General features: G+C 35.6%; 1 protein-coding gene and 1 pseudogene across 1 annotated transcript; both read left to right on the top strand.

Annotated features, from left to right (window-relative positions):
• Positions 1-3,380: 3,380 nt before the first annotated feature.
• LOC113751896 lies at positions 3,381-5,636 on the top strand. Its single transcript, XM_027296043.1, has one exon. The coding sequence runs from the start codon at positions 3,381-3,383 to the stop codon at positions 5,634-5,636; it is 2,256 nt and encodes a 751-aa protein (XP_027151844.1).
• A 7,971-nt stretch (positions 5,637-13,607) lies between these two features.
• On the top strand, positions 13,608-26,654 carry LOC113751897 (annotated as a pseudogene).
• Positions 26,655-27,121: the final 467 nt, after the last annotated feature.

Genomic DNA, 27,121 nt, shown 5'->3' on the forward strand with positions numbered 1-27,121 from the left:
AATTTATTCCTCATTTGATTTGGAAATAACTATTATGTAATTAGTATTTTTGCATTTTAGAAAGTATATCTTATAAAGTATGGAGTACATTATGCTTATATCTTACATGTTTAATGAGATTTCTACTTTTTACTTAATTTTATAAGTAAATGATTGATATAGTCAATGAAAGCAATACTCTTCCTACGATTATTTCTATTTCTTTAAGAAGGTCATGTATTTCTTTGAAAAAAATAAAAAAAGTAAAATAATAGTTTTTGCTCTACTTTAATGATTCTTATGCCGAATAAGTGAGAGTTTTCATCTAAAAATGTTGACTTTCATATAAGGAGTTACGTGAATTAAGAGTATGTAAAGCAACTTAAATAAATAAAGTGTTGAGTAACTAAGGGTTCTCATCCGAAAATGTCGATCTTCACGTCAAAAGACACTTTCATAATTTGAATAAGATAGTAGTAAAATATGAATAATACCCTCTTTGACCTTGCACTTGAGAAAAAGATGACTATAGGAGAAGGATTGCTATGAATTGATTATATGAATTGCTTATTTATGAAATTAGGTTAGGATGAAATATTAAGTTGAACTTGTTGATTTTAGGGTATAATTGTATATTCATTACTTGATATTATAAGTATTCACTACAAGAAATATATTTTTCAGTGACAAAAATTTATGTGACAACAAAAATCTTGTCATAGATAACCTAATTCAGTGACGACATTAGGTGTCATCACAGATGAGTACAGCACAAGCATAATCAGTGACAACATTGGAAGTTGTCATTCTCAACTCGTCACGAAATAGTTGGCGCGCATCTCATTTGATGCCGCGGGAAATGATTTTATGACAACTCAAGTAAAGTCGTCACAAACGCTCTCTCTACAGTGACAACATAACTTGTTGTCATTGAAAGTCTACCCGGTTCCAATTTTGTGACAACTTTTTGCGTCACTGTATACTACAGTATTTTCATCAACTTTCACTAATTCTACTATGACACCCTAATTTTATTATTTAGCCCCCAATTCTTTTATATTAGCAAAAGCACCGAAGATATGACACCCTAATTTTATAATTTAGCCCCTATTCATTGTGTATTAACAAAATGCAAATGATATAATAACAAACTATTTTTAGATATTTGTAATTTTTGCTAAGTTGACATAATAGACATGTCTGAGCATAAATTTTTTTTCATGAATTGTTTATTATTACTTATAACAACCCCCAAAAATCAATAACTGAAATAATTTGAAAAAGTGTAATTGAATATAATTTGTAGTCTAATGTTAGCACTGTGAAAGATTAGTATAACGTGTAATACATCATAAGTAATAATTATTTTCATATGGAATGGGTATATACGAAATTAAAATTATTCAGTAAAATATCTGTCGTGCAATAAGATTGAGAGTTGTAACACATTTAACAGAATATTTGATTACATGTTTCTTTTAATTTATTATAAAAACTAAGTAATAGACAAAGAGTAGGATAAGCATGAGTAAGAAGTGCTATACTGTATATAAGCAATTCTATAGTATTTTCATCAAATTTCACTAATTCTACTATGGCACCCTAATTTTATTATTTAGCCCCAATTCTTTTATATGAGCAAAAGCACCGAAGATATGACACCCTAATTTTATAATTTAGCCCCTATTCATTACGTATTAGCAAAATGCAAATGATATAATAACAAACTATTTTTAGATATTTGTAATTTTTGCTAAGTTGACATAATAGACATGTCTGAGCATAAAAATTTTTTCACGAATTGTTTATTATTCCTTATAACAACCCCCAAAAATCAATAACTGAAATAATTTGAAAAAGTGTAATTGAATATAATTTGTAGTCTAATGTTAGCACTGTGAAAGATTAGTATAACGTGTAATACATCATAAGTAATAATTATTTTCATATGGAATGGGTATATACGAAATTAAAATTATTCAGTAAAATATCTGTTGTGCAATAAGATTGAGAGTTGCCACACATTTAACAGAATATTTGATTACATGTTTCTTTTAATTTATTATAAAAACTAAGTAATAGACAAAGAGTAGTATAAGCATGAGTAAGAAGTGCTATACTGTATATAAGCGATTCTATGCATGTTAAATTTTTGAAACATGTTTTATTGTGTAAGTTTTATTGTAAGGTAATTTCTTAAATAATTTGTATATTGAGTTGTCCAAACCCAAAAAGATGTATATAGACACAAACAAGCACACATATATATATATATACATGCACAAAAAAGAAACCAATATCAAATAATTTATTTGATATTTATAGATGAGATTAAGGAAAAAAAAAAGAGATTAAGTATGAAAAAAGAAACCTGAAAAAAAAATTTGACCAGGGAAAAAAAAAAGAAAAAAAATGTATGAAGCTAAAGGTGTGAATCCTGGAATCTCAAAGATGTGCTTAGATGCCAAAAAAAAAAGAGCGCCAGTCTGAAATCTGAAAGAGGCGCGAGGCGGGTGGCTGAAATCTCTACAAAACGACGTCGTTTTTGGTTGTTCACACACAAACAAAAGTCTCGCCGCTTCTCTCTTCCAACACTTAGACAAATTTCATTCTCAGTCTTTCCTTCCTATGGTGAACTAACCCTTCCTTCCCGTAGATTCGAAATGCCGCTCGCCACCGTTAGCCGCTGAAGTCCGCCGCTATCCACCACCATCAGCAGCTGAAGTTTGCCGCTACCCAGCAACTTGAGCTTTATTCTTCAGCCTTTCCTTCACCACTGACGATGACCCTTTCTCCCCTCCATTGACCCGCAACCGTGTCGAAATGCCGCTCACCACCGTTAACCGCTGAAGTCCGCCGCTATCCACCACCATCAGCCACTGAAGTCCGAGCTATCCAGCACCATAATTTATTCTTCAGCATTTCCTTCACCACTGACGATAGCCCTTTCTCCCCTCTATTGACCCGCAACCGCGTCGAGCTCTTTAGCACCAGCAAATCCAAGGCAATTGGGGAAAGCTATACATTTCTTAGGTAAGTTCAACTGAAGTTTGTTCTTTGTTCTTCATTTCCTTGCCATTTTCGAACCTACATTTTAATTTTCCCCTGTTTTTGTTAGCTCATTATCCAATGGCTTCTGTCCTACCCCCGAAAGGCTTCATTTCCTTGCCATTATCCGAGGCAATTTGGGCTTCTGAAATGTTGCATTTTACATATTACTTTTCTTGATATATGATACTGATTTCATGGCTTTTCATATGAATTTTCATATTACTTTTATGGCTGCTTTTCATATGACTTGTAGCCTTAATTTTTGAAAAGGCTAGTTAACAAATTATTCTCTTTAGTTTGATATTAGAAAAGTATTTTGTACTAAAGGCTGATGTGTCTATATCTAGGACATGGATAAAACTTGGATGAAGATTAGCAATAGGAAGGACAAGGCTTATGAACTCGGAGTAAAAAGTTTCCTCAAGTTTGCATATTCTCAAAAAGTTGAAAATCAGAAAATCCCATGCCCATGTACACAATGCAATAATTTTTGTAACCAAACTAAAACAGTTGTGGAGGATCATTTATTGACTCAAGGCATTCGTAAAAGCTACACAAGATGGATACACCATGGGGAACAATTTCGACACCAAAATTGTGGGGATAGTACTAAACATGGGGATGGAGAGGAGGATAGTGATACTGAAGATTTAAATGACATGTTGCACGACATTGGGACAGCACAATGGGGGGACAATTGGGCTGGTAGGGAAGAATCAACGGATGATAGTCTAAATGCGAATCATAGTGACACAGATAACTTTCTTAAATTGTTAGAAGATGCAAAAAAGGAGCTGTATCCAGGGAATCATTTTTACTCAAAGCTATCCTTTGTAGTCACTTTGCTCCATTTGAAAACAATGAGCGGGTGGACTATAAAGTCCTTCAATGCATTGCTGGAAATTTTTAGGCATGCACTACCTCCTGAAGCCACAGTTCCCAAGTCTTTTGCTGATGCTAAGAAGCTCATTCGAGACTTAGGTTTTAAATCTAAAAAAATCCATGCTTGTGTCAATGATTGTGTTCTCTTCCGCAAGGAAAATGAAAATTTTGACACTTGTCCAAATCTAAATTGTAAAGAACCTCGCTACAAGATGGCAGGTTCAAGAGTTCCACGCAAAGTTTTGCGTTACTTTCCTTTGAAGCCTAGGCTGCAACGATTATATACCCACAAAGAAATAGCTTCAGATATGAGATGGCATAAAGAAAAGTGTGTGCATGATGATAACATCATGCGGCATCCAGCAGACAGTGAAGCATGGAAACACTTTGATAGGTTGCATCCGGACTTCGCCGTTGATCCTAGAAATGTGAGGTTAGGTCTTGCAACTGATGGTTTCAATCCTTTTGGGACCATGAGTAGTGCTTATAGCATCTGGCCTATTTATCTAGTGCCATACAATCTGCCCCCTTGGAAGTGTATGAGAGATCCTTTCTTTTTCCTATCAATGCTAATTCCTGGGCCTAAATCCCCGGGAAATGAGATTGATGTTTACATGGAGCCTCTAATAGATGAACTGAATGAAATGTGGCTTGGTGTTGAAACATATGATGCATATAGTGGCAAGAAATTTGACCTCCGGGCAGCTTTACTATGGACTATAAATGATTTTCCAGCTTATGCAATGCTGTCCGGATGGAGTACGAAAGGGTATCAAGCATGTCCTATTTGCATGGTTGAGACAACTTGCGTACATTTACCACACCGAAAAAAGTTGTGTTACACAGGTCATCGCCGCTTCTTACCCATTGACCATTCTTGGCGGCGAGAAAAAAAACCTTTCGATGGCAATGTGGACTTTAGGAATCCTGTTGCACCTTTATCTGGAAATGAAATTTTGGATCAGGTACAAAATATGGAGGTAAATTTTGGGAAGACCAAGGCGCAATCCAATGCAAAGAAACGCAAGCGTTCTGAGAGTGGTTTGAACTGGACAAAGAAAAGTTGTTTCTTTGAGTTACCATATTGGGCAGACCTCCTTCTTAGGCATAATTTGGATTTAATGCATGTGTCAAAAAATGTCTCAGAGGCTGTCATTGCCACAATTATGGATATTGAAAACAAAACCAAAGACCACTGGTTGTGTCGTCAAGATTTGAAGGATTTGGGTTTGAAAAAAGAGCTACATTTGATTCCAAATGGCGACTCTTATATCATGCCACATGCCTGTTACAGCCTAACCAAGGAGGAGAAAAAAAAAGTATGTGAGTTCTTGAATTCTGTCAAATATCCAGATGGGTTTGCCTCAAACATTTGCCGATGTATAAAGAATGGCCAGTTTCAAATTTCTGGAATGAAAAGTCATGACTTCCACATTTTTATACAAAGGCTACTCCCACTTGCAATCCGTGGAAGTTTAACAAAAGAAGTTCGGCAAGTGCTATTCGAGTTAAGTGAATTCTTCAAAAAATTATGTGCTAGAACATTACATAGAGAGGTTCTGGAGGAGTTAGGCCAAAAAATTGCAGTCATCTTATGTAAATTAGAGAGGTTGTTCCCTCCAGCTTTCTTCGATATAATGATGCACTTGATGGTTCACTTGCCTGCTGAAGCTATCCTTGGCGGTCCAGCTCAATATCGTTGGATGTTCCCATTTGAGAGGTAGAGAGTTGTACATATAGCCTTGTAAGTTTTTTTTTTATTAAAGACCACTGCAATCTTCTAATTTCTTTTATTTTCCTTTGAGAAAGACATATGGCAGTGCTGAAAAGTTATGTTGGGAATAAGGCCCGGCCAGAGGGATGCATTGCTGAGCGGTACATAGATAAAGAATGCTTGACATTCTGCTCTATGTACCTAGACAATATCGATACGATATTCAACAAGCCTGAACGAAACAATGATAGGGGATATAATACTGGTGAATTGTCCATTTTTTCATGCCCTGGTCGTCCATTTGGAGGTCCCAAAAGGGGCAATTTCCTTGACTCAGAGCTGGAAAAAATTCATACATTTATATTGAACAATTGTGATGAGCTTGAGGACTATATAAAGTAAGCTTTTAATGTTAATTAAAGCTTGTACCTTTGTTCTATATTTTGATATGTTCAAAGGCAAATTTATACAAGGTGATTGTTTTTGTCTATAGTGCGCATAAAATGGAGTTGGAGGCAGAGAGTGCTGAAAATGTGGACCAAAGGCACGATAGAGAATTTGCAAAATGGGTTAAACAACGTGTATGTTTGTAGTGTCATTTGGACAGCCTACTTTTTTTTATCTCTAATACAATAAATTACTGATTTAGGTGAAATTGTCCTTACTAGGTTATGTATGGCAGCGAGGCTTCCAATGGTGAGCTTAGAGCATTAGCATTTGGGCTAGACAACCGAGTTTGCATGTATACGGGTTGCATGGTTAATGGGTATAGGTTTCACACGGAAAATCGGGAAAGGCAAAGAAAGACTCAAAACAGTGGTATTGTAGTTAGAGGTGAGCATGGTAACAAAATGATCGATTTTTATGGTGTGATACAACAAATTATTGAAGTAAGATACTGGCTCGGGAAAAAAAAGGTTATAGTATTCAAGTGTGACTGGTGGAAGACCGATGATAGTGCTGGGATGCAAGTGGACAAAGAATGGGGTATCACAAGTGTCAATTCGTCTAGAAAATGGTATGAAGACCAACCATATGTCCTCCCTCAACATGTCCAACAAGTCTTTTATCTTGAAGACTTGAAACTAGGCAAAAACTGGTTTGTCGTCGAGAGGTTCAGTCCAAGGCACTTGTATGATGTTCCTGAAGATTTAGAAAAAGAACCAATTGTTGAGGAAATATATCAAGAAGAAGCAACTGGGGATTTCACTATTATAATAGACCTCGACAATCCACCATTACTTTCAAGAGAAGACAATGAGATACCAAAGGCTGTACCTTCATCCATTGTACATGCTGAGAAGTCAAAAAATAGCTCAAATGGCACCTTTGAAGACTTCATTAATGATGATGATGAAGTGAATGAACATGAGTCTAACAATGAGGAAGACAAAGAGGAGATTCTTAGTGATAATGACATCGATTCGGAATAGGTGAAATTGATGAGGACTACATGACACTAAGTTTAATCTCTTTAACTTCGGCTAACTAGTTTTTATTCCTAAATTATACTATGTTGTAACACTAACTTCTTGTTACTTTTAGATGGCTGGACCAGGAAAGCGAGGCCAAATGCTGCAGAGAAAAGCTCAAGGTGCACAACAGCCTGCAATACCTAATTCAGTTGGAAGCAATCAACCAAGAAGTGCATCCAAGAGTGTATCCTCAGAGAATGCAATATCTGTCACTCCAACTTCTTCACCTAGAGAAATTGCTAGTGAGAGTAGGATGATACACCCTCAGACATCTGAGTCTCGTGTATCCGGAGAAAATGAGACTATTCCAGTTTCTAATGAGCAAGAAAATGGTAAGTTAGACTTCATTTTCACGGCTGAAATTAAAAACCAAGTTTCTATTTCATGACTGACTTTGTTAATGTGGTCAAAGTAATGTATGGACTGATATTTGTTAATAGCTATGCTGCTGTCAGCAAGAAGAAGAGGACATACACGAAATCTATCATTATCAAAAAAAAGGGAGGCTAATGAGATGCTCACCATTGAAATTGATGATTGTATTCGGCAGATTGTTGGGAAGGATTCTCAATACTTCATCACAGAAGGGGGTTGTGTTGTTAGGAAGGTTACTAGGCTTAATGTTCCAAAGTGGTCCCATCTCAATCCCGGTGACCGAGAAGGCATATACAGCACGGTTACGGTATTTGTTGACCTGTTAATACTCTAATTTCATCCAGAAAGTATGAGACATTTTACTGCTTTAGATTTGCACTACTTTTGCACTCAAATCTTCCTTAGATTTAATATGTCATTTTCACATAGATTTGCTTGGTTTTAAGTAGATTGCACTGTTATTGTAGGATGACTTTCGATTTCCAGAGCACATCACCTCAAAAACTGCTATTAATAGGCAGTTAAACACACAATATCGAAACCATCGATATCGGCTTCACAAGTATTTCCAGAGTTTTGAATCAAGGCAAGAAGCATTGAGGCAAGTTCCTGAAGGTGTGAGTGAAGAAGATTGGAAGTGGCTGGTCAGCTACTTTGAAAATGATGAATTTAAGGTTAGCTTGTCAAAATAACCTATCCTTTTATTAAATTTCAGATTTCACTTCACAAATTTGCTAATCTTTGTCAGTTAAAATTTTCACTAATTTGTGGCAGAAAATTAGTGAACGTAACAAGCAAAATCGTGCCAAAAATGACTGCCACACTACTGTTGGCACAAAATCGCTTGCAAGAGTTGTTGAGGAAAAGGTAATCTGAAACCCAGCCAACACTTGTACATGTACATCCTTTTTGTCATATGACTGAAAATGAAAAAATTGAAAATTTGGACAGAAAAGGAAAGAAGATGTCGAGCTTTCAGAGATAGACATGTTTGAGTTAAGTCGAAAGTCAAAGAAGTCAGGGGGGCTGGTAAATAACAAAGCAAAAGAGATCTTGGTGAGCTGTTTCACTTGGATAATGGATTTTTAAATTATTGACATCCATTCCAGCTACATAATGATCATATTTTTTACTTGCCTAGGACAAAATGAGGGAATTGCAGGCTACAACTTCAATGACTAGCAAGGAAATATGCGAGCAAGAACTTGGTTACATACCTGGACACATCCGCGGTCGTAGTGCAACCAAGAAGCAAGCTGCTGAGGTAGAACGCTGGAGGCATGAGATTGAGGACAGCCGAAAAAGAGCAGATGAAGCAGAAAAATGAGCTGCAGAAGTAACTCAACAATTCACTGCTCAGCAAGAGTTGATTAAGACCTTGCAACAGCAACAAACAGAAACAAGAAGCCTGTATGATGAGTTAGCTAACCAGCTGAAAGACTTGCACAAATAAGCAACTTCTGTGTCAGGTATAAATAAATTGTTTGCTCTTCATAGTTATTACAATTGAGGCACTTGAATTCTGGTTCTACAAAATAGAGATTCATTTTTAATACAATTGGGTTGCTTGATGTCAATTTAGTTGCTTGATGGCACTTGAAATCTGGTTCCACCAAATCTGATTCCTGTTTAATGCAATTGAGTTGCTTGAGGCTGATTTAGGTGCTTGAAATCTTGTTCATGTTTAATTACAGCCATTGAGGTGCTAGATGTTGCAACCAAAACTTTGGTGTTTTTAAAGCAAAGGTGTTTGAATGTTGGGATGTATTCCACTTTTTTCTTTGTCGAACTCATCTAAATTTTTCTGTATCAGAATTTTTTTTTGTGCTAAGGAAAAAGAGGCACCTGTGATTGTGCGTGTGTGTGTGTGTTTTTTTTCTTGATATACTGTGTGGTTCACGATCATCTAGGCTCTCAATGATTTTAGGATTTTATTGTTGTTATTGTTATTGTTATTGCATATATATTTGTGAACATGCAGATATTTATTGTGTTTGTATTGTTATTCTATATTTCACAGAATATACATTCAATGTCTTATTTGCTATAATTTCACTTTATTTTTGTGTTAAGCAATTTACTTAGATTGCTATAATTTCAAATTAGAGTGACATTAGTTTTTATAATATGGTGCCTATCTAGAAGTGTAGTTCCAGTTTTAACACCAGTGCTCATTGCTTCAATTTTGGTAACGTGTAGGTTCTAACACGATTCCCAAGAAGAAGAAGCCAGTCATTGCTGTGAAGATGGTTTTTGATTTGAAGACTACAAGGCCTATCGTGCTCATGTTTTGTTCTAGATGGGAATCGTGCTCATATTTTTGTATAGAACTTTACTACTCTCTATTGTGGATGGGAAATCACTAGTATTGTAACTGAATGGCTTATTTTGGATGGTGCATGGTTTATGACTCATTTGAGGCAACATTTATATATATATGTATTTGGGTTGATCTTCTATTGGAAATGAATGTTGGCTTTCTTTTCGTATGTTGGCTTTTTTTTTCTCCTTGCTACTCAATGAACGTTTTGTGATTGTTGGCAGCTATGTTGCGTAATTAACATTAGATTATTGCTTTTTACAAAAAAATAAATGACAATAAAAAAGTTGTCACTGCCAACAAGTTTCACTAGTGACACCAGAAAGTCGTCACTTTTTATGGATGGAAAACAATGACAACAAAAGTCGTCACTGAACGGAAGCATAATGTGACAACTCCAAGGGTTGACTATGACAAGAATTTAGCCAGCTTAGTGACAATAAAAGTCGTCACACAATGTACAACAATGAGTGACGACAAGAGTCATCACAAAAGCGAAATCGTTTGTGACGACTTTCAACAGTCGTCACATGGACCCCCTTTTGTGACATAGAACTAGTGACAGCTCTGTGACAGCAGTAAAAGTCGTCACTGACTTTTTTTGTGACGACTTCTGAATTTTTAGTGACGACTTTCGCCTGTCACAGAAACGCAATTTTCTTGTAGTGATTTGATGTGAACTAAATGATTGTATACTGATTGTTTGTCTAGTTATAAGGAATTGAATTTGAAAAAGTACATGTAGTGTCTCAACCCTTGAATCATTGTTGGTGATTACATGTTATTATTGCTTGAAAATAATTAATGATTTAAGTGTGGGGAGTTGACATGTGACTATTTTGTGAGATAATTAGATGATATTTTTAGTGACTTCTGTAATGGTACAAGAAGTAAAGGGTCCATTTTTATTATAATTGGTTCTAAGCACTATCTAGGGTTTTAATTGAAATTCTGTCCCTTTTAATCTCATAATTTTGTTGTTTCTGTAGGATTTGAAGAATGAGATTGAACTCAAACGTGAGACGAGATCATGATGCATTTGATAAAGTCCAAAAGCTCATGAAATTGGCAAGTTTCAAAGGAAAGTTGGAATTGAGCGCGACATGTACAAGATGAAGAATTGTTGAGCAAGAAATTATCCAAAAGAAACCTTATCAAGGTGTTCAATTAAAGGACCCAAAAGAAACACATCTTGTATCTTCCTTCCTAAGAATTGATTCTAACTATTGTCTCTAAGGGTTTCTTTCATGTAAATAGCCACTAAAAAGGGATTTAGGGTTTTTAGAGAGAGTTATCAAAGGAGGTAGCGGCAGAAACAAAATAAAGGGAGCGAAAGGACCAAAAAAATGAGAGCAAAAGAAAAAACAATTTCTAGAAAAAAACCATAGGAAAACATCTGACCAGACAACCTCATTGAGGACAATTTTCTCTTTCATTTTTTGTTCTTTTTGAGAGTTTGTTTTTCTGCACTTTCTAGGACTCTGGTAGAGCATTTTCTCTGTGGGTGACTTCTTGAAAAGAATACCATAAGGGCCTCAAAATTAGGCTCAAAGATGACCAAAAACTAACCCTCAGTCATCGTTTTCGGCAACCTTCTTGGGTCCGTTGATTCCTTGCATTATTTTGCCTCTAAGAATCTCTTGTCTAAGTCCTCATCAAACATCACGGGTAATCATATTAAACGCTCTTTCATTCCCAAAGATTAGAATGTCATTTCATTCTTATCTTGGTTTGTCTCAATTTTTGGATTTGGATTTATGTTTGCTTAAATGTATGTTATTGATAAAATTCTATGGTAGTTTACGTTCCATTTTGGGTTAGAGAGCATGTTAGAATCAAGAAGTGTCAAGTTCTTGAAATAAAATAAGAGACCCATTTCCTTTGAAGCTTTCATGCGTCGATAACGGCAAATTTTAATGTGATTGTTTTGAGCCCAGAAATTTTAGTACGCTTTGCTACTTATCATTTGAGGAATCTAACCATATGTTTTTCTTTGATTTTTGTTGAGTTTTGAGGAGGAAACATGAGGTTGAAGTCTCTTTTTATGTTCTCGTGCTTTGGTTATTTTTTTCATAAAAAAAAATATGAGATTCGAGTTGAATTGGATGCTTTGGTCATGTTTTGGATGTTGTCTAGACCTTTTTTATATAAAAAGTTCCCTTTGAAAGCCTCTACAAGGCCGTAGTGGCTGGAAATGGGTCTAATAGAATTATTTAGGACCCAAATGCCCAGATTTGTTTATGTTAAAAGTTGGGTTAAGGAAACATGGACCAAAGCTTTTGTTTTATGTTTTCTTCATTTTTCTTTTAATTTGTAGTTTTAGAAATCTTGCGTATTTTAGGCACTTTCTAATTTTCTAAAAATATATTTGTATTGTTATAGGATAAACTGGTCCTGATTTTTCATCTAAGCACCTAAGAAATATTTACAATTTGACCCCTAATGTTTTAAATAATTGTGTTGATGTCTAAAATTTGAGAAAATGATAAATTCTTCCTTTTGATTTCTTGACTTTTCCTCATCATGTTTATGATTGTCTTTTAATTTTTCAAGTATAATTGTGGATTAAGTGAATTTATTAAGTTTAGGATTTTAACTTCACAACCTTGAAAAATTAGTGTGAATAGTCCTTGGTTCGTTTGTTTGATAATCACTTTGGATAATTAAGGTAGGTTAAATTTCAGTAATTTATGAACAAAAGGGTAGTAAAACTAACATTTAAGAATTTGCACTTAGGTCTCTTAGATTTAGAAAAATTATACTTTGGCCTTAAAAACTTTGATTTTTCTTATTTTAGTCCCTAAATATCATTGTTGCCTTTATCATTGAATTTTTCCTTGACTCATTAATCCTCTTTTTATGTTTGGTGTGTTAGTTTACAACTTATTTCGTCACTTTAGTGAGTTTTCTTTAATGAATTGCACTTTTTGTTGGATCTTTTGATTAAATATCTTGTTAACATTTTGTACCAAAAATGAGTTGAAAGAAATTGTACGATTGTCCAATGAGGAAACAAGAAGGAAAAAGGGCTCTAAAGAGTCAAAAAATAAAGTTGCAACTGGCCTGAAGTTCTATAATTCTTACGTGGCTAGAAGAGGAAGATAAGGGCATGTGGATCGTACCGTACGCGCCCCCGATATGAGATTGGGACATTACTGAGAAATGTGGCAGCCAATGGAGCGGTGCCACTTGGTGAGCTCCGTTGGGCTTTTTTGCTCTTGGGCCAAGATTTGGGTCTTTGTTTTTCTGCTTAGAGTTATTTGCTTCTTTCCTTTGGGTTTTTAGGAAGAGCCTTTGGTGGTGTTAGTTTTTGGGTTATTGGAATTGGGTTTAAATGGGTTTTTGTTTTCCTAAATTTCTTTTTCTTCTCTTTTTTTTTTAAAGAAAATAAAATTCCAACCTTAACTTCAAAGAAAAGCAATCTAAATAAATAAATGAATAAATAATATAGGTTCAAGCAAAAATTATAAATTGGAGTCAAAATTTGGTGTCTACAGACAATATATGGATTAAAAAGATAAATCTGTAGGTTCAAAATTCGGTTTCTAAATAAATAAATGAATAAATAATGTAGGTTCAAATAAGAGGCAAAATTCAATATCTACACACAATAGATGGATTAAAAAATGAATATGTTGGTAAGCATTTTTATTATTACACACATTTGCTTTACACTTCTCCATATATTATATTCACACTGTGTCTGTTATTAATTATCAAATGTTTTGGGGGATCATCGTTCCTGCATTGGAGAAGGAACTCATCAACCGGTAATCAAAAGATTCATATGTCCAAAAATTTGTAATCGTCAATGAAGAATGAGATGTATAATTCTACAATTTTATTCAGCAATATACGGAAAATCATGTTATCAATATGGGATGCCTTCACTGAAAATGAAGTTGCAAAGATCGTAGCAGAACTTCAAAACTATCCTGTTATCATTGGGAAGAGGTTGAAGGTTTTAAATTACAATGGCAACTGGAATAGCTACAACTTGAATACCTTGATAGCTTAGTTGCTATACATGCTTTCTGCATAAACAGTATATATATATATATATATATAATGACATTTCCGGTTTACTTGTAGGAGTTGCTCTAACAACTTGGTTTAACTCAGCTATTCTTGTTGATCCACCTGTGCAGGAAGCAAGATCAATGAAGAACAGAACTGGTTGGGTTATTACATATTTCTAACAGTTTAAGTTTTCAAAACTTTATAAGTTGGCTTGCTTGTCCGCTATTAATATTGCCTCTTCGCAAGGCAATGAGAAGTTCTAATCTACTTGTAGAGATTGTCAGTCACAGGACAAATAACAAGTACAATCCAAAAATTTCTTTCTAGGCAGATCAAAGGATTATTAATATAATAAATATCACAGCAGGGCAAAAGATGATGGATTTCTTCCCGTCAACGAATTTTCTAATACCATTAAATAAACAGGGTGAGTTTATTTATTTATCTATCTTTCAAATTGTCTGGGTGAAGGCAGTGTTCTTAGCACGTATCAAGCCTGACCTTTTTTTCCTTCCATTGTGCAGAATATATGGAACTTCCATTGGAAAGGCTGCACCAAGAGCTAAAATAAAAAAACTCCTCTAGCAGATGGAATGTGAGGCAGTACTATCAAGAGGTTTCTGATGAAAACTCCCCCATGTTGAGGACAGGATATGAAACCTTTTCTTCAACCAGCTAAAGGTTCTCTCGTTGAGAAATTCAATCAATCTAATGACGCGTAGGAAAGCATCTTGCAAGATAAGCTAGGTAGAGTTAAAACAGTTGCAGCAAGGGTCATGACTAAAACTTTTGTTTTTCATTGCCTCTTAGTGAATGCTCACCAGTGTATTTATCTAGACTAATTTAGCCACTGATTTTGGACAATATCATGGTTTGTATTTAACTACACGATACTTTTGAGGAGCTGTGAGCATCAGGATAGGTGTGTGGACTCGTTATGCTTTCTAAGTATTGTTCTCTATCAAAGATGAAATAGACCTTCCATCTCATTATGCGTTGTTTAGCACTGCACATGGAACCATAACTTACCCCTATTTTTGCATTCACCACACTATCTACCTTCTTATGTCTCAACACAAACTCAATCTTTTGTTAACACAAGTTTAGTGCAGTAATAACAGTCTTGATCAATATTCTACCTTAGGTAGAATTTCTAGAAATGAAGGGAACATTGACATATACATTTGTGATTACCAAATACTTCTTTTCCAATGACCAAGTATACTACAGATCTTGCTATTAAATAGCAGATTAGTTTTAAAGTCTCTAGACTTGCTTTCTCTATAACCAACAGTGCACCTGCAAATATTAATTGAAGCACTTAATATCATCACGCTATCTACTAAACACTGCCACAACTAACCAATTCAATCTTACATATTTCGAAGTTCTTCCATTTATACAAGATGAAGAAGTTGCTCCTACACAGATACATAAGTAGGCACTGAATCTTCAGTTTTAGCTGAGAAAAATGGAGGCCATTGAAAGTGTTGGATAATCCAGTTGGTCAGCAAGAAATATCAATTTCAAAGCTTGCTGGTTCTTATTTAGATTTAGTAGAACAAAATAATTACTTTGATTCCGCAGAAATTCATTACCATTATTAGAAATGAGCATGTTATTTCAGCTGTCAGCATACTTACATTTTGGTGTAAACTGCAGATGTTACCTACTCAATTTTGAGTCATTCCAATTAAACACCTGTGTAGTCAATCAAACTTGACTGACAATGGTTTGGGGAAGGATGACAAGAGATTTGTCGTAGCAACATCCTAAAAGAAAATTATCTTTTCTTGCTCTATCATTCTGGAAGTTTGATTTTTTTGATTTAATCCACTTCTCAGAGGATAAGAAACAAGGATACATGCCATGGACAAATCCATTACCTAATGTTCTACATCTACAACCATCCTTGACTCAGAAAGTTAGACTTGCTGTATTTGGTTTTACTAATTCATTTCTTTTTTTTAAACCTATTTACCTCAGACATATATAATCTACTTTCCAGTGAACAGGAATTTGAGAATAATACAATGATGGGTATAATCATCAACGAAAGCAGATTTTGTGCAAAGTTTAACTGAAGGCATATGCTTCTATCAAGTTGTTAAGAAACACAATCGACATAACTCTGTAAGTTCAAATTGTATTTTTTTCCCTTATGAACATCTATATTTTGCAACAATCTTGACTTTGCCTGACGTAACATTAGAAAGTTCCAAGATTTGCCGTTCACTTCATACATGTTGACAAGACACCTTCGATTACTTCGACAACTGAAAACAACACAATAACGGTTACAATCTGCAGAAGGCAGTTTGCAGATGATTGCAATGTTTCTGTAGCTGAGCACCAGATGCAATTTGAAGAGATATTGGTCTCTGTTCCTCAATCAAGTTCCACCTGCACTGTCCTAAATCTTTGATAAGTATGGTGTGGAAAAGCAATTCTTATGGTATATATAACAGTTTTTATGTGTATTCTATCATGGAAAATGAATGAACTTAGCTGTATCTGAGAAGGCATCTTCATTGGACCGTGTTTCTTTCTTCAACATTTAGCATGAGAACTTTGTTTATTGCTGTTTTATCCCATTCTTCATGTGGACATTTTCTTTACAACGTTAAACTCAGCAGATTAAACACTTCCTTACTCAAACATCACCCACAGTAGCTCATTCTTCTATTTTCAATGTACCCTCTAACAACTGCTGTGACGACTCCACTTTCCCCTAAGGTGAACTAGAGGCGTCGGCAGGCCGCCTGCCGAACTCTCGGCAGGACTCACTAACACCTCAAGACAAGAAGTATGAGTAAATCATTCAAGATCACCAATAAATACTAACTATTACAAGTTGAAGCGATCATCTCCAAAATGTCTTAATACATAATTCAAGGTTCAGCTTACAGTTCAAAAGTATGAAATACAAAATATACCAAGTACTGGCACGCTCACTTCTCTCAAGGTGCTAACACTTTTTCCCCTGTTAAGGAAAACAAACATACAGTGAGTTTTCACCCAATGAGGTTCTAAAAAAATCATGCAGTCAAACCAACAAGAACATTTAATTCAACACTAATTCAAGAAAGAATAAGACAAATACTTGGAGCGCAAGTTGAGAAGTAATAATCCAATTCAATAATACAAGGGCTTCCAAAAGCCAGATCCATGTAGCTCGGATATCTCGCAGGTGGTTGACACTCCGTCAACGTTTATCAAACTAATAACCGTAGAACACCGTTTTACTTCAATTCCCGCACGCCACAATAAACAGTGGTGGTAATACTCGAGCATACCAATTAGTTGAAAAGATATCACTCCACTCGACAAAATAGTAGACCCAAGGTTCGTTATCAATCGACCAGACCCTTACCAACTCGACTCAATTAACTAGCTAACAGGGTTTTGGAATTCCCAACATGCAGTTGTGTTGGTGGGATAACAGTCCAACCAACCAATCAAATAGTCATAGAATAACAACTCACAATAAAGAGTCGATCGGACAACAACCCAAACGACTAACAGGACAAGTACAAGTATGAAAAGGGTTGAGCAAGTTAAAGTACATGCTCACCTAAGTCAAATATCAAACAGTTCAATAACAGGCAATTTTATAGGATACACGCATGTTGAACAAGTATGAAGTGCAACATGCACTTAGAACACTTACCGTGTGGAGAAAAGTTAACTTTTCTCAGTGAAAGGGTCTGCGGGTTTGCTTTCGAAACCTGTGATCAAATACATAGGATAAGTGAACTAAAGAAATTCACCGTTTAAAACATTTGAATAAACCCTCCCTCCCCCCAAGTGCAAACTTTTAGTCAAAAGTATCACCTATTCTTGTTTAAACCATAAGGGAAAACTTTTGACGCTAAAATTAAAAATACAAATTTAAACGGAAAAAAAATAAGGTTTCAAATAAGGCATGAATATAGTAAGATGATATAATAATGTTTACTCTTATCAAAACGTTCAACAAGCGACTCGGGAAGAAAAGTCACTTGTTCTTTTAAACATCCTAGTTTTAAGTGAAAATCCATGTATAAGTAGTGATCTAGGGGTTAACAAGGCATAGTGGTCTAAAAGTCACAAATTCACTATCCAAGTACTAAGTTATAGTTAAAATTCTTCTTTATAAGTCCTACCATCTTATACTAAACCTTTAGCATCATCAAATAAGGATTTCATGCCATGTGCTATTCGAATAATGACTAAGGGCTAGTAGGGAAACTTGGTTTCGAACAATCAACAATCACTATTCAACTCAAAGGCATAAAGCTGTGAGAAAACCTCAATTCCAATTATAAAATCAAACTCACAATGGTTTAACAACTCCAACTTAAAGAAATGGAAGCAAGAACAACTTTAGAAAACAGAATTTTCTCCAATTTTGCGCGACACTGTTTGAAACATCGTATCGCAAGCTTCTTAAGTCCAAAATTTATAAACTTTATACCATTGGAAAATAGACTCAAAGAACTACAATTTCCCATAATACACATTTGTAAGATTCTGTCCACAAATTAGTCAAATTCTAGTCTCAAATTGCTGCTTCATCAGGTAGAAAAATAGAGCAGGTGTGAAAATTCAGTCAATTTTGAAAAATCATAGATATTCATAGTAATTGAGAAAAATTTTGAAATTTTCACGGTAGAAAGCACTCTGAATCTAGTTTCAAATACAATAAGCGAAACTCAATTTGGATTTTTCTACACCAAGGTACGACAGTTTCCCTAAGTCTGTGCAGTGACTACTCCGAAAGTTCAACAACTAACATATCTTGAAGCAAACTACAATTTCACCATTTAAAACTCAAACTGTTTTGCTCCAGTCAGCCTCACATACATGAATCAACATCTAAACAAGTAATTAAAGCAATTTTTCAACTATAACTCAAGGCATCTTTAGCAATATATATAACAACCATTTCCTCCAAACTTCCAACGAAAAAAAAAATATTACAAGACAAACTACACGTCAAAACCAACCTCTCAACTCCACAAGGGGAATGATGTTAGGATGAAAATCTTACTTGGAACAAAAGTTGATTGACAAGATGCAAAGCTTTTTCTTCCTCCTCTTTTGCCCCAAGGAACCGGCCAACAAGCAAGGGAAAATGAAGAGGAGATGAAGGAGAAATCTTAGTGATTATCTAAGGGTTTGATCAAAGAAAAAATGGTGGAAGAAATTGCAGCCAACTCTCTCTTTCTCTACCTCTCAAGGTTAGGGCAAGGGGAGTGGAAAAAGAGAGAGAGAGTGATGAGAGAAAGGGAGAGTTTGTTTGGTGTTACAAGCAAATCAAAGTCAACTATGAATAGCGAGAGAATAGGGTTCAACTCTCAAGTCTTGTCAATCTCCTTCAAGGTTCAAATCTTATTACACTCTCATGGTTATGATCATGTTTTGCTAGTTGGTCGCACTAGTACATCTCAGTAGAATTTAATGTAACTACGCTAAAATATGCGCGTAAAAGATTTTTACTATTCCAACTAGTGATTAAATTACTAAGCAATTACTAATAGAAAAAAAAGAAGGAAAAATAAAAAATGATTTAAAACGAATAAGTTGAGAAAAGATAAGAAACTAAACATGTGAATAAATAGTTAAAGAAATAATTAAATGATTTAAACACTTGAATAAATATATATAAATAAAATTTTTGAGTTCTCGCAACTGCAAAAGAACAATCAAAATAAACCTCACACCTTAAAAGATGAGGGGATATCTTTAGTACATGTCCATTTGAAGATCTTATATTTGCATTTCCAATATATTCTCTAAGACCTAGTAAGAAGTCTTTTATATAAACAAACTAAATACTATTTCTGTACTAAGAATCTATTTTCAACCATATGTTGAAACATTAATTCAACCAAGTACACACACACACACATATATATATGGGCAAATTATCCAATTGGCCCTTGAACTCTTTGTCTACGTAAAAATAAGCCCCTCATCTATTTTTTGTTGACTTTAAACCCTTGAACTTGTAAAATTGGACACCCGTGACCCTTTTAGCCAATTTCTCCGATTTTGCAACCGGAAGGCCAATTCACACGAATGCTAGTGTGCTTCTTCAAAGGGCATTTTTGTCTGCATCTTCTAAGCAAAAAGGGAACAACTCCTCCATCTTCTCCCTACCTTGGTTCAACCAGCCCAGTCCCTTGCTCGTCCTCCCATCTCCAAATTCTCCGTCGGAGCCGCGTTTTTATAGGCGTCAATCTCAAGTTCCCTAGTCTCCCCTTAAATCAATTTGTCCACGTAGAGCAGTTCCTCTGCAACAACCTCGCCGTCCATGGCTGCCCTCGCCTCATTGCTCTCGCCGTCTCTGCCGCCAGTTCTTCCAAGAACTCCGGGATTCTTCCTCTCTCCAAATCCTCATCACCTCCTGTTGTAAATAATATTTCAAAAGATTTTTTCCACGTTTTCTTTGTTCTATGTGCATAGTAAAGTGAATCAGATTTTCATCAAACGAATTATTGGTTGGTTAGAAGTTTGACTCTTTCAAAAGTTATCTCCCGATTGCTTTCATGAGTTTTCTTATTTCCGTTGCAAGCTTCAAGGGATAAAGCCAATAGATATCCTATTAGCTGTTAGCAACGTCAGAAGACTTGATTGAGAGTCTTCTCTGTAGCTATCAACTTTTTCCACGTTTCCTAATTTTTTACAAGACTCCAGCAGATTCCTTTGTTAGTGGAAAATCATATCTTATCTCCAAACCCAAGCACGTTTTAAAATTTCCCTGCATCTGACGTACACTTCTCAAGCCTATAAATACCAAGCACTACCAAGGCCATCGTGACCACGGAACACTTGACTTCCAATATTTCTCCACCCCATCTCATCTCTTTATTCTTTTTCTTTTCTTCTTCTACTGCTGGTTTTAAAAGGATTTGCTGGTTCTAATCCTTCTTGTCAGACGACAAGAGGAAGGCTTGTTTAATCCTGGAGAAACATTTCAATACCCTGAAATAGTTTCTTAGAACAGTGCTATTTAGCACGACTCAAGCAATCTAAATTATAATTGCTAACGTTGTTATTTGCCACTTTGCCAACAATCTAAGAAACTATGGCATCTGACAATGTTAGCGCCCCACAGCCTTCATCAGCAACTATTGCAGTGGCACTACCATTTGCCAAGCCCTTTCCAGATGTATCCAAAATCGAAATTTTCGCCAATGAAAATTTTAAAAGATGGCAAGAACGTGTGCACTCTCTACTTGACATCCATGGAGTAGCTTATGCGCTCACTGAATCTCAACCTTCTGCAACTGCGGATGCCAAGACTCAAGAATCATAGCAATACGCCAATAAGGTATGCCGACACACTATCTTTCAAACACTCTCTAATGAATTATTTGATGTCTACTGTAGCAGCAAAGAAGCCAAGGCAATTTGGGAAGCCTTGGTAACAAAGTTTACTGCCGAAGATGCAACCAAACAAAAATTCGTCGCAGGAAAATACAACCAATGGCAAATGACTGATGACAAGAAGATGAAAATTCAAATCACCAAGTATCAAATGCTGCTAGAGGACTTGAAAAATGAAGACATCAATCTACCTGAGAAATTCGCTGCAGGCATGCTGATTGAAAAGCTACCGGAATCATGGGCCGACTATAAAAACAACTTGAAACACAAGGAGAAAAATTATACCATGGATGAGCTCGTGAAGCACATCCTCATTGAGGATTCAAGCAAAAGGGAGTTGAGAGCTACCAAGGCAAAGGAGATGGCTTACAAAGCCAATCTGGTGCAAAGCAATAATAAAAGGTACGCCAATAAATCCCAGAATTACAGCCCAAAAAATTTAATTTCAAGCCTAACAATCCCAACTTTAAGAAGAAGAAAGGCAATTGCTTTTATTGTGGAAAACTAGGACATTATGCAGTCCAATGCAGACTTAATAAAGGTGACAAAGCAAATGGTAATCCTCCTAAGGTGCACTTAACCGAAGGAAATGATATAATTGCTGCTGTTATCTCTCAAGTGAACATTGCAGCCAATGTCAAAGAGTGGGTGGTAGACTCTGGGGCTACTCGGCACATATGTGCAAATCGAGAAGCATTTTCCTCCTATACTCCTATAGGGGATAATGAGGAAGTAGTCTACCTTGGTGACTCACGAACTGCTAATGTTCTGGGTAAGGGCAAAGTATTCTTGAAACTCACTTCAGGAAAAACTTTGGCTCTCAATGATGTACTGCATGTGCCCAACATTCGAGCAAATCTGGTTTCCGTAGCATTGCTAGGAAAAGTCGGAGTGAAAGTGTCATTTGAATCTAGAAAGATTATAATGACAAAAAATAATGTATTTGTGGGGAAGGGCTATTGTAATCAGGGACTCTTTGTATTTAACATTTCCAATGTGATTAATGAGAATGCTTCTTCTTCTGCTTATATTATTGATTCAATTTCTTTATGGCATGCAAGATTAGGACATGTTAATATGAGTTATATAAATAAACTGCAATCTTGTGGCCTGATTTCTGGTGTTAATGATAAAATGGATAAATGTGAGATATGTGCAGAAACAAAATTAAAAAAGAGAAGTTGTGTATCTGTCCAAAGAGAAATTGAACTGTTAAGTTTAATTCATACAGATTTAGGTGACTTAAAACAAACTATGACTAGATGTGGGAAAAAATATTATGTTACCTTTATAGATGATTACTCTAGATACACTAAGCTTTATCTACTTAGAAATAAAGATGATACTCATAATGCCTTTTTATCTTACAAGACTGAAGTAGAAAATCAACTTAATAAAAGGATAAAAAGAATTAGATCGGATAGAGGAGGTGAATATTTAGCCTTAGATAATTTCTGTGAACGTGAAGGCATTATACATGAAATAACACCACCATACTCACCAGAATCTAATAGGGTAGCTGAAAGGAAAAATAGAACATTAAAAGAAATGATGAATTCTATATTAGTTAGCTCTCATGCTCCTGATAATTTATGGGGAGAAGCTATTTTATCTGCATGTCACTTACAAAATAGGATACCTCATAAGAAAACTGGCAAAACTCCTTATGAGTTATGGAAAAGTTATAAACCAAATTTGAAATATTTAAAAGTATAGGGATGTCTTGCTAAAGTATTGTTGCCTGAACCTAAGAAAAGAAAATTAGGTTCTAAAACTTCTGATTGTATGTTTATTAGATATGCTAAACATAGTGCTGCATATATATTTCTTATTTTAAAAAGTGATGTGCTTGATTGTAATACAATTATTGAGACAAAGAATGCTGAATTCTTTGAACATATTTTTCCATTGTCTAGTAAAATTTCTCATGCACCTGTTGAAATAAATAGAGAAATAATTCCGAATGAGGAATTAAGAAGGAGTAAAAGGCCAAGAAAAGAATTTTCTTATGGAAATGATTTTCAAACTTTTCTTGATGATAATGATCCTTTGACATACTCCGATGCTATTTCTTCCCCTGATTGTAAATTTTGGAAAGAAGCAATTAAATCTGAAATTGATTCTATCTTGTCAAATAAAACTTGGAGTTTGGTGGACTTACCTCCTGGTGCAAAACCAATTGGTTGCAAATGGATTTTTAAAAGAAAATATAACTCTGATGGCTCTATAGAAAAGTACAAAGCTCGTTTAGTAGCAAAAGGATTTTCTCAAAAATAAAATATTGACTATTTTGATACATTTGCACCAGTAACAAGAATTGCGTCTATTCGAGTTTTATTTGCTTTAGCTTCTATCCATAAATTTATTATTCATCAAATGGATGTCAAAACAGCCTTTTTAAATGGTGATTTAGAAGAAGAAATTTATATGTTTCAACCTGAGGGATGTATTGTATCTGGATAAGAAAATAAGGTTTGTAAACTAATTAAATCTCTTTATGGCCTAAAACAAGCTCCTAAACAGTGGCATGAGAAATTTGATCAAGTATTGATGAAAGATGGATTCTCATCTGTAGAAGTGGATAAATGTGTATATGTCAAAGTTATGAATGATCAATATGTGATAATTAGTTTGTACATAGATGACATGCTTATATTTGGTACCGGTCTAAGTATTGTAAATAGTACTAAATATTTTTTGTCTTCTAATTTTGATATGAAAGATTTGGGTGAAGCCAAAATGATATTGGGTGTTAAAATCATAAGGAGAGGTGATGGTATAATGTTGTCACAAGAACATTATACAGAGAGACTTCTTAGGAAGTTTAAAAATTATGATGTGACACCTGTGAGTACTCCTTATGACGCTAACACTCAATTAAAGAAAAATAATGGTGACCCAATTGCTCAGTCTAAATATGCTCAAATTATTGGGAGTCTGATGCATCTGATGAATTTCACTAGACCGGATATAGCTTATGCTGTATGTAGACTGAGTAGATATACTCACAATCCCAATCGTGAGCATTGGTTTGCATTAGTCAGACTAATGAAATATTTGAGAGGTACCATGAATTCTGGTATCCTGTATAGTGGATTTCCCACTGTATTAGAGGGTTACAGTGATGCTAATTGGATCTTTGATTCCACTAGTGGATATGTGTTCACCCTTGGTGGTGGTGCAGTAGCATGGAAGTCAGCTAGACAGACAATTATTGCTCGGTCAACTATGGAATCGGAGTTCATAGCTCTGGAGTTGATTGGTTCTGAGGCAGATTGGTTAAGAAATTTCTTAACCAATATTCCACCAATTAAAGATATGTCGCCTCCTGTGCCTATACACTGTGATTGTCAAACGGCTATTGCTATTGCTAAAAATAAATCGTATAATTGTAAAAGTCGACACATGAGATTGAGACATGATGTCGTAAAGCAACTGCTTAGAGATGGAATTATTTCCATTGATTATGTGAAGTCAGAGTTGAATTTGGCCGATTCTCTGACTAAACCTGTAGGAAGAAAATTGATTCTTCAAACTACAAAAGAAATGGGACTTAAGCCAACGATTGTCAATAGAGATGGTAACCCAACCTATGTGATTGGTGATCCCATGAAGTAGGTTCATATGGATAATAACAAGTCAATATTGACTGTGAAGCACTAAAAATTATATTCCCTACTGAGATAAGTGCTTTGACTGCTAGTAGTTGTGAGGTTGAGTTTAAAACTCTTCATGAATTTATATCCCTTTAAGGAGGTGTATCTATAGCAGTATACACTTGATAAATTCACCTATATGAGAGTGGAGTGGGGCCGCTCCTATAAGATTTTTTGGCCAAATCTTTAGAGCTCTCATGAAAACCCAGGCAGGCGCATGGCCTAAAGGCGCAAAACCGCAATGAACAGCAAATTATGGGGTACAATGTGATTGATAAGACCGCTGTTATATAGCAAGAATTGTTGGTTCATAGAAATTCACATTTCACCAACAAATCTGTAAATCATGTCTTATTAATCTAAGTTTGGTTCATAGTCTAAAAGACACCAAACTAATTGCATTAAACCCAAAACAAATCCAGCAGATTCTTTTCTTATTTCTTATCCAAAAATCTTTTGAAATAGGTGGGAGATTGTTGTAAATAATATTTCAAAAGATTTTTTCCATGTTTTCTTTGCTCTATGTGCATAGTGAAGTGAATCAGATTTTCATCAAACGAATTATTGGTTGGTTAGAAGTTTGACTCTTTCAAAAGTTATCTCCTGATTGGTTTCATGAGTTTTCTTATTTCCGTTGCAAGCTTCAAGGGATAAAGTCAATAGATATCCTATTAGCTGTTAGCAACGTCAGAAGACTTGATTGAGAGTCTTCTCTGTAACTATCAATTTTTTCCACGTTTCCTAATTTTTTTGCAAGACTCCAGCAGATTCCTTTGTTAGTGGAAAATCATATCTTATCTCCAAACCCAAGCACGTTTTAAAATTTCCCTGCATCTGACGTACACTTCTTGAGCCTATAAATACCAAGCACTACCAAGGCCATTATGACAGACGGAACACTAGACTTCCAATATTTCTCCACCCCATCTCATCTCTTTATTCTTTTTCTTTTCTTCTTCTACTGCTGGTTTGAAAAGATTTGTTGGTTCTAATCCTTCTTGCCAGACGACAAGAGAAAAGCTTGTTTAATCTTGGGGAAACATTTCAATACCCTGAAATAGTTTCTTAGGACAGTGCTATTTAGCACGACTCACGCAATCTAAATTACAATTGCTAACGTTGTTATTTGCCACTTTGACAACACCTCCGACCACCCAAATCAAAACTTTTCAAAATCTCCCCTCCCCTTTAAGCCATTGCCGGAATTCTTAACCAACCCATTTGGCCCCTGTGATCTATTGGATAAAGAATCTCCCCTCCTCCTCGAACCCCATAGGAATGGGCTATCTTTTGATACTTCTCGAAAACACGCAAATTTATGCAATGGCTATTCAAAAGAATCCGAACTTGATGGGAATTTTAAAAATTTAAGCAATGGATTTTACGGAGAGTTGGAAGAAAGTGAGGCCCTTCTGAGGATAGAAGCCTTAGAGGCTGCCAACAAGTCACATGCACCGTATAGCAGGTGCCCATCCGAGGTGGCCCTGATGGATCCCGAAGGGAAGGTGTACAGGGGATCATATATTGAGTGTACAGCATATAATCCGAGTTTGGGGCCGGTTCAAGCCTCACTGGCAGAGTATATAGCTGGGGGAGGAGGTGGATACGAGAGGATTGTGGCGGCAGCTCTGGTGGAGAGGGAAGGTGCTAAAGTCAGTCATGAGGATACGGCGAGGTTGCTGTTTAAGAGGGTCTCACCTAAGTGTGAGTTTAGGGTGTATCATTGCTCTTCTGTTGAGAATGGATGTAAAAAAGCTTCAGAATTATCTGAAGTAACAAATAGTATTCAGGGTAGATGTAGTGATTGAATTGCCTGCAATTGTGGATTTTGTACGTCAGATATCTCAATCGGCAATGAAGGGATGAGTCAATAATATTTGAGAATCTAAGTTCTTCATTTCTATAAATTTTTGTTTTTGGTGTGTGTGTGTTTCCTGTTTTCATGGGATCCTAGTTGCATAGGCTATATGTGTATCATTGCAATTGCTATGTGATCTCTTCACTTGAACTCGCTCCGACTCCCTGCGCTTATGGATATGGTGGTCTCGCGCGGAGACAACTATGGTTGTTTCGCCGAGAACGGCGGCTGCAATGGCATCTCCATTGGAAGGTTTACGAGAATAGAGTTTTAGTGGCTAATTTTGATAGGACTGGCGTCCAGAGTGGGGGAGAATTGGGCAGTCAAAGGAATAGCTATGACTCTGCTAGTAGGGAGATTCCTAAGAGCGGTGGTATCACTCTCCTACAGAGAATGATAAGAGAGAAAGCGGCGGCA

The sequence above is a fragment of the Coffea eugenioides genome, chromosome 11 (genome assembly GCF_003713205.1).
Source record: "Coffea eugenioides isolate CCC68of chromosome 11, Ceug_1.0, whole genome shotgun sequence".
Classification (NCBI taxonomy): domain Eukaryota; kingdom Viridiplantae; phylum Streptophyta; class Magnoliopsida; order Gentianales; family Rubiaceae; genus Coffea; species Coffea eugenioides.

Bases quoted from the DNA above. Each gene is read 5' to 3' on its own strand.
- LOC113751896 (XM_027296043.1), top strand. From the start codon at position 3,381: ATGGATAAAACTTGGATGAAGATTAGCAATAGGAAGGACAAGGCTTAT.